Source organism: Geospiza fortis, unplaced genomic scaffold, assembly GCF_000277835.1.
Source record: "Geospiza fortis unplaced genomic scaffold, GeoFor_1.0 scaffold78, whole genome shotgun sequence".
Lineage (NCBI taxonomy): Eukaryota > Metazoa > Chordata > Aves > Passeriformes > Thraupidae > Geospiza > Geospiza fortis.
Window position 1 is genome coordinate 2,720,464 of NW_005054339.1, and position 8,439 is coordinate 2,728,902.

Consider the following 8,439-nt stretch of genomic DNA (forward strand, 5'->3'; position numbering starts at 1 on the left):
CAGCTCCAGCTGAACAAGATTAACTACAACCAGCCATGGTAATAACACACAGCAGAATCCTGTAAGTATACCCAAATGTATCAAAAATATCCAAAGATTGACAAGACAAAATAAGGACCTTTAAATGAATCACCACCATGTGCAAAAATCACAGCTTTTACGGGCAGCAGCTTTCAAGGGTCACTTTTGTAACAGCCAGATCTGATGCGCTGATCTAAGTTCCACTCAGATCTACGCATCACTGAATTGCTCAGCTGCTGGATATATCCTCAGGTACAGTCAGAACTCAGAGGTCTAAACACATGATTCAGGGAGCAGATATGAACTAATGTCTCCAGGTATTCAGGAAAGAAGCTCCAGTACAATATGTCACCTATTTGTCATGTGTGACACCTACTCAAGGCAATTTTTTTTTGTCTTTGCTGACTGTCAGTGAAAAGATATCGTGAATTCTATTTTCAGGACTGACACCAGCCTGAAGGATTCATGTCAGCTAGCAAAGCCAACTTCAGTTGTTGCTTACATCTACTTTTTTGGTGAACTATCATTCATGTCATTATGAACCACACATTCCTAAACAGTGGCTGTTACTAAAAAACACATCTATACATGTACTAAGTTCATCTTCCTTTTAAGATCATTACATATAATTGCCCTATGAAGTAAGTACAGTTAAACAAAAACAAACAATACAAGGTTAGTTAAAAAACAGGTGTCTTGCAGCTCAAATAAACAGCACAGAAAGATGATTCCATGGTTCAACCACCTGAGTCACACACTCCAAGGCTGCACCAAGTGTACTGGAAAGGAACTCTCCACAATTACTGGTTGCTGACCTACCCCAGTGCCATGGGTCCCATCCACACTGCTGCTGTATTTCTGGGGTTTCACTACATCACCATAATCAGCATCAAAGTTGGTCTTCCACACCATCACCTGCAGAAGAAAGTTAACTCCATTAAAATTTCCCATCTAAGTTTGCTTATAGGTCATTTTTTTCAACCCTTCACAGAAGAATCAGCAAATCCACAAGGAGTTTCCCTAGAAGAGCTTTGCCATTGATTAAATTAAGAATGTTGTTTGTAAATATGCTACTAAATACAGACAGTTTAAGTGAGTTCTCAATGGATAAGTGACCTCTTTCAGCATTCTTTGGGTGAAGAACATCATTAAACTAGAAGGACCAAGAGAACTTCAAAGCAACATGAAGAATACACCACTAAAACCACAAATATTTTTAAATACCATGCTCAGCATTATAACATTTATCAGCCACAGCCCAAGTCAGCCACTCATTTATCATGAGACCCAGAGGAAAAGGAGAGTTAGTACCAATACCAGCATTGGGTTTGACCTCCAGATTTTTGTTCATAAAAACAGCAAGTTGCTTCAGCATGTTCCAGACATACGGGATAAAGGTTACACTTTTGCTTTCCCCATTGTTCAACAGAGAACAAAAAGCAGCAACTTTTAAGGAAATGTGAATCTGGATTATGACTCAAGAATTAATCGGGTACCTGTTCATCAGAACCTCCAGAGGCAAATAAGTCTCCATCTCTTGAAAATGCTACACAGGTAGCTGGTCCCTGCAAACACATTTAACAGACAGGTTTTAAAAAAAGAGAACAGAAAATGAATTGTTACAATGTTCCATTCATTACAGCTTTACAAGGTATTTATCATTTGACAGCAGCAATCTAAGGGCAAAATCTGAAAGGCTCTTACCTGTCAGGTAAATGGGCCATAATTAAGATGCTCAGCATGCTGGCACTTATCATTTCCCACACTTTTGACCCCAGCTAAAGACACCCACTTTTCAATATCCATGGCAGAGACAGGAATAAACCAATTTTTACAGCACCAGGCTTTTTCTTGTTCCCCTCAAACATTCTCTCTTCGCTTTAGAATTAGCAATTTCTAAAACTCCTCTTCATTTATTAAAAGTGTTGAAACTGTGAGTTTTTTGTATAGTAGGCTGGCTTAAACTGATTTTTCTCTTAGTAGTCTGATAGGAGAGATGCCAGAGTTAATGCAGCCAGGATCACCTCTGCACAGGACCTGCATTTTGAAGAAGCCTCATGCTTAAAACACTCAGTTCTGAGAGACTTTAAACGCTTCTGAGTGCTACAGCCCACCTTCCACACCACACACCTATTTCAATGTGTTTTCCACCTTCCAGCAAGCACACAGTAGGATGCACATGGCAGGCTGAGGCAGGAGCTCTGAGCTGCAGTCAAACAGAGCTGAGGAATTGCTACGTGTGTTCGAGCCCAGGCACAACAGACAAACTGTTCTGCTCAGAGTAAACAGCTGAGAACCCAGATCCTGCAGTTTTATGTCAGATGCTGAACACATTCCTCTGCAGAATGTTCAGCAGCAGGGGCAGAGGTCAGAATGACAACTTCCAGAGGCTGCCTATGGAGCTGACTGGCTGGGGAGAGTTGGAGCAAACACCAAAAACAACCAGAAAAGCCACAACAACCACCAGAAACCTCCACTACGCAATCATCCGCCTCCTGACAGAAGCAGTTTTCAAGTAAGATCATGTATCTCAGAAGGCAATTAAGAAGCTTCTCCTGACCATGTTGGAAGGAGACACAACTCTGAGTCCACATCTTTCCAATGGACACCGCATGAAAACCTCACACCCTTTCTTTGCCTTCTTTGTAAAAGAGAATTCAACATAATAAATCCTGAAGATAGACAAATACCCAAAGACTGCATGTGAGATAAGCACCCAGTTCTCACTGCAACCCGTGCCCTACAGTCCTGTGGGCATCCAAATGTGCTGGCACAAGGTTATGGCAGCAAAACCAGAGCCTTGCTGTGCTCAATCGCGGTGTGAACAGTTTTAGCTTCCTTAAAACACATACAGGTGTTTCCATATTATCATTTAAGACATAGTGATTTCAAAATGTTTTGAGGCCCCCCCATAGCAACATCTCACTAGAGAGGACTTGCCAGGAATGCTCCAGTAGCAGCAGCTCCAAAGCGCAGGCGCAGTCCCTGCAGTGACTAAGCTCACTCACCTGACACAGCAGTAACTAGGGTAGGTATTTCACACCAAAGACACTGCCATCAACCAGCTGACACAAACTGTGCCTCTGCCTTTATTCCCACCCACCTACCCCAGTGTTCAGCTCTCTAATCATGTGTCAGGAATGGAGGCTCTAAAAAAAAATGCAAAAGCAAAAGACAAGCAGTAAGAAAGGGCAGAAACAACCCCAGAGCCAGAAAACTGCAGTGGTGAATATTGCTCCAAGATAACAGAGGCTGAGCATACAGAAGCTGCTCTTGGATAATAAACCAGTCAGGAGGGCAGAAAAAAATTTAAGACAAAGTGTTCAGGAACAAGCATAAGTGAGGAACACTGGAAAGGAGCAGTGTTCCCAAAAAATATTTTTATCAGTCTAAATATTTCAGTGTATTTAGACAAAATCTAGTACAACACAAATCACATCAAAACAGGCAATGAACTGACTCCAAAGTCATGGCATTCTGAAGGGAAAAAAAGTTCAACAGAACATATTCTTCCCAAAATAGAAAATTATATCAAAGACTGAATGTGCCTTTATAAATTGAAAGAAAGGGAACAAACACGTCTACAGACGCAACATCCTCTACAGATTTGTTGACATAAGTTAAGTGAAAAAGTATTCCTGCTCCATACACTCCCAGAACTCTTCCAAGATACAACAGGTTTGCTATAGCAACAGTTTGCCAAATGCCCTTGCAATTTAATATTGACACACCAAACAAAAATAAAAAGCTACACTTGGCAGTTATTAGACACAGCCTAACTTCCATTTGTCCCAGGAAAGCACAGCAGAAATCCAACAGATTTCTGACGAAGATCTGGGTAACAGACATGAGACTGGAGAATGAAGAACTCAAGCCTTTTTTCCCCCTTTTTTTTAACTTACTGCTTGCATTAAAAGTATCAAAAAGTAGCAGTTACATATTCTTCTCAGAAGTTGTAGAGAGAATTTTAAGCTTATTTCCCACATAACTAGAACTTGTGGGATGCAGCAACCTTCTTCTACTGGATCTGGAGAAGGATCTTACTTTCTGTAGCAAAATCAAATGGCCCTCTATTAGTGTTTCCTGGAGGTTCAGAATTTCCAGTCTGAACCCCCATGGCCCAAGGAGCTCCACACAAGCTGCTAGCACCAACCCCCAAACTCCAGCAGCTTCTTGCCTCAGACTAGACAGCAAGCTGCAAGAAGAAAGGGCTGGGCAATGACATACACCAAGTCAGTGGTAAGGAACATTTCTGTTTAATCCTCAGCAGGTCAATGTCAGGACTGTCAAGCTTTTTTGCATGTCCAGTAGAGTTTGAAATTTTAACAGCAGTTTAGTGTGACGGTGTTCACAGGGGTCCCAGGATGAGGGAAGAGATGAGGATCTGACTCCGTGTTTCAGAAGGTTTGATTTATTATTTTATGATATATATTACACTAAAACTATACTAAAAGAACAGAAGAAAAAGTTCTCATCAGAAGGCTAGCTAAGTTAAGAACAGATTCAGAAAGAATGATAACAAAGGTTTGTGGCTCTGTGTCCAAGCCAGCTGGACTGTGATTGGCCATTAATTACAAACAACCACATGAGACCAATCACAGATCCACCTGGTGCATTCCACAGCAGCAGACAATCATTGTTTGCATTTTGTTCCTGAAGCCTCTCAGCTTCTCACGAAGAAAAAATCCTAAGGAAAGGATTTTTCATGAAAAGATGTCTGCGACAGCTTAGCGATACTGGAAGAAATGCAGGAATTTTGAAGAAAATACAGAAGAAAGCAACAAGTCACCCACTGAAATCATTGAGTGAGAAGAACATGGCCACTACTTGACATTCAACTCATCTCCTCTAATGAAAGAGTACCAGGCAAAGTAGAGGCAAGTACCAGAGAGCCTTGAAAAGGACAAATAGCTCAAACACTGGATGGAGCAAAGCAACCATAAAGAAAAAGGAACCATAGAGAAGGAATAATAACAGCATCAAGCCTCATTGTTTGTCACAGCATTCCCAGTGAACACAACTCAGACAAGGTCAGATATGCATGGCATGGCAGCTGAAATACCAGGTGACAGCCCATTTCTAGCTGCTTGCACAGGTGAGAAAGGTGAGGCCCAGCAAGTTACATAATTTATGTGCAGAGATAGAGATTACACCTTCTGCCTATTTTCCTACTTCCTACAAAGGAGGTCGGAGACTGCAAGGCCTTTATTGCCCTAGCATTTCCCAGGTTGATCAGCTTACATAAAACATTACGTTTGGCCTTCAAAATAGATGGTGAGACTATTCTGAATGACTTGAATGCATTAATCACCAAGAGGGACGGGATCTGAAGCCAGGACACAGATTACACCAACAAGTGACTGGCAGAATGCTAATAGCATCAGTAACAACTGACACAGGGGTGACATAAGACAACAGGAATAGCATCCCTGAACACAAAGCTTTCAAGGGTAGAGCTAAAAATAGATGTCTCTGAAGGAAATACTTAAGAGAAAGGCCAAGAGGTTAGTCTGGAGAAATATGACTGGAGCCCAGAGTCACACCTGCACTCAGGCAGCAGATGAATGTGTACCATCCATAAATAACAAGTGGACAATCACAGAGAAATCCCTCTTGAACACCCTTTTCTTCTCCCAGAGCTGCTGGGCACAGAAGGCACAACACTTGAACAACAACAGGGCCAACACCAACAGGCAAGTCAAGAGAGGCCAGACTTTCAGGCTTCAGCTTAGGAACAGAGCTAACATTTCAGTTTCACAGAAAAAACAAGAGCCAGGTTGGAGAGGGTCCAGGGATAAACCAGAGAAGAGTAGTCTAATGATGCACTGTCTGCACTATGACAGGAGAGGCAGTGTGGAAGGAAGCTAGAGAGACAAGTGGGGTCAAGGATGGTAGCAGATGTTTACTTTTTTTGTTTCAATCCTGCAAGAAACCAATGCATAGTAGAGAAGGTAAGAGAGCAAGGAAAATGCTAAGAGTTGGAATAGGGCATGTCTAGAGGATGCAAATAGTTGAATTAAAGGAGAGTTTCCTCCTCCACTGCCACAAAAGGTGATGTAAAAGTGGGAGCCAGTACATTCAGCCAAACACTCCAGGAACAGACTAACTAGTACAAAGAGAAACAGGAGACATGAGAGGAGACAAGGCCTGAGAAGCAAATCCAGCAGCAACCACACTCTGGGATCTCAGCCCTGGCATCATCAGTTCTAGGCATAAAAGAACTAAGAACAAACAGAGCAGTCACTGCCACTGTTGACAGTGCTTCAGCTGCTTCATGCATGGGAGGAGAAGGCAAGTCACATGGGAAAGGAAGAAGGGAAGGGAATCCAGGAGAAAAGCACAGGGAACAGAGGTGGCAATGACAACAAAGATGTTTTCAGGTGGAATACCTCTGACAAGAAGCCCCAAGGATTCTCAGTACACTGGGCTTTGAAAAATTCCTGAGCAAGAGTGACATGTTTTCATCCTCCTTCACCAGGGAGTAAGAGCTACAACTAACACAGGGCAAGTTTATACTGGCATCTTACAGCTGAATCTTTAGCAGCTTTTACTCCTGAAAGTTTCAGTCTATAAAAACACAAGGCAAGGACAGAGAACTCATATTTCCTTTCAAGACTCAGAAATGCTAGCCTAAACTCAATTGCTTGTTGTTTGCAACACCCATTTCTTTCTTTTTTGTTTGACTTCCGTGTAGCCCAGAGATGTCCCCACACTCTTCAAAGAGGACAGGCCTGCAGAGATGTTTAATGCCACCTAGGCAGGGCTGGCAGCTGACAGTAAAGGAGCACATTTGTTTCCTGTGCACCTGCTCAGGAGACCTCACTCATTAGTCAGTGATGTTGCCCAGGTAGGTAAAATGTAGCTACTTCATAGTTCAAGTCAAGGTTGCTTGAAGAATTGTAACTTTGCATTTTCTATCTTCCTATTTATGAACATCACCATGAGATGTTTTCTAAATATTTACTGAGAACTTCCATTCCACTAAGGAAGTCAGTCTGGAAATGCTCTAATTAAACCACTCCAAAGGGCAGACAAGTAGCATGTACATACCTGCTCTCCTCTAGCAACTCTCTGGGGGGGGCTTAGAAGCCTCAAAACATTCTGTTCTTCAACAATGATTCAGTACTAGAGGTGGATTTACATACCAAGCCAGTGTCTCATCTGTATGGAATTAGATAAGGGCACTTCACAGCTTGAAGCACTCCAGAACCAAAATATGCAGCACAATACAGAATGATATTTTGCAGCTGCAAGATGTCAGTTCCAAACTGCAAACTTCTGTCTCTAATGATCATTCTGCTACAAGGGGCCAGCTACATTTCAATTAAAGACAGCAATGTAAACTTGGCCAACTTCCCCATGTAAACTACAGTTAATCAGCTGCTAACAAATTTCTGGCACTCCAGCAGTTGCGTCAAAGTATGTCTAAAGGACCTCAGGGTTTTTTTCCTTTAAGTGTCCACTTGCATGCAGCCTTCCCAGAACAATGTAACAGCAGCCAGCTGTCAAAGCAGGAACAAAGCATCAACCAGAACGTTCAACCTCAAAAAGTCAAAACTCAAGAACATCTTCAGAACAGGCTGTCCATCTGGTGACTAACCTGCAGCACTCACTTAAAAAGGCAAATTAATTTAATGCTCAAAAAGTCCACACCACCTTGTTTTTAGCCACTTGGGGATACTGGCACAAGTCACAGTAATAACAGGAGACAAAAAAAGTCCCTCATTATTAAGTAATGTGGATTTATCTATGAGCAGAACTAGCTGGAGAAGCAGCCAGTGCAGGAATCCACCCCTGGTGACAGCCTGTAGCCACTGACAGTGGCTAAATGGGAATGAAGCACAGGTTGCCATATGCTTTTGGTGGAAAAGCAAGGTATCAGTTCAATCAGGCAGTAAAAGAACCACCCCACAACAATACAGCACACACCAGACAGGGAATGCCAGGCAGGACTGTGCCAGGACTGGTTGCACAGATTTCTCAGTGCAATACCCTTAAAGGCAACCAGAAAGCTCTACCAGCCACTTCAATACTTGCACTTGTTTCCAAACTGAAGGAGCTGTAAATGCCACAAGAGCAGCTACTCTTCATCTGTGCCAAAGGCAAAGTTTTTCCAATGCCAGTTAGATGCCCAGGAGAAAGAGGCAGATACTGTTTTACTGATCTGAAGCAGCAGGGAGGAAGAACAGGGAGCTTTAATTCTACTTTTGAATAGATGATCCACAAACTGTTCTTTTAAAGCCTTGAGTTAAGTACAACATTAGCCTAAAGGGACTTTCTATTGCTCATTCTTAAGATCTCCATCACCATAATCAGTTTTGGACTCTCATTCAATGCTAAACTCTTTTTTTTTGGTGTCCTACTGCAGTCAGTGAGGCACAGCTAGCAGCTCAAATGGGAGAAAAATGGAAAGCAGGT

General features: G+C 42.3%; 1 protein-coding gene across 2 annotated transcripts in view; it reads right to left on the reverse strand.

Moving 5' to 3' along the window:
• The window catches only part of POC1A (POC1 centriolar protein A), a 42,851-nt gene that overhangs the window by 24,165 nt on the left and 10,247 nt on the right, over positions 1–8,439 (reverse strand). For both annotated transcript variants that reach the window (XM_031058168.1, XM_031058167.1), the window contains exons 7-8: positions 1,518–1,586; positions 841–936 (exon numbers count right to left, since the gene is read on the reverse strand). In XM_031058168.1, coding sequence (XP_030914028.1) covers positions 841–936; positions 1,518–1,586 — 165 coding nt within the window. The remainder of the gene's footprint in view (positions 1–840; positions 937–1,517; positions 1,587–8,439) is intronic.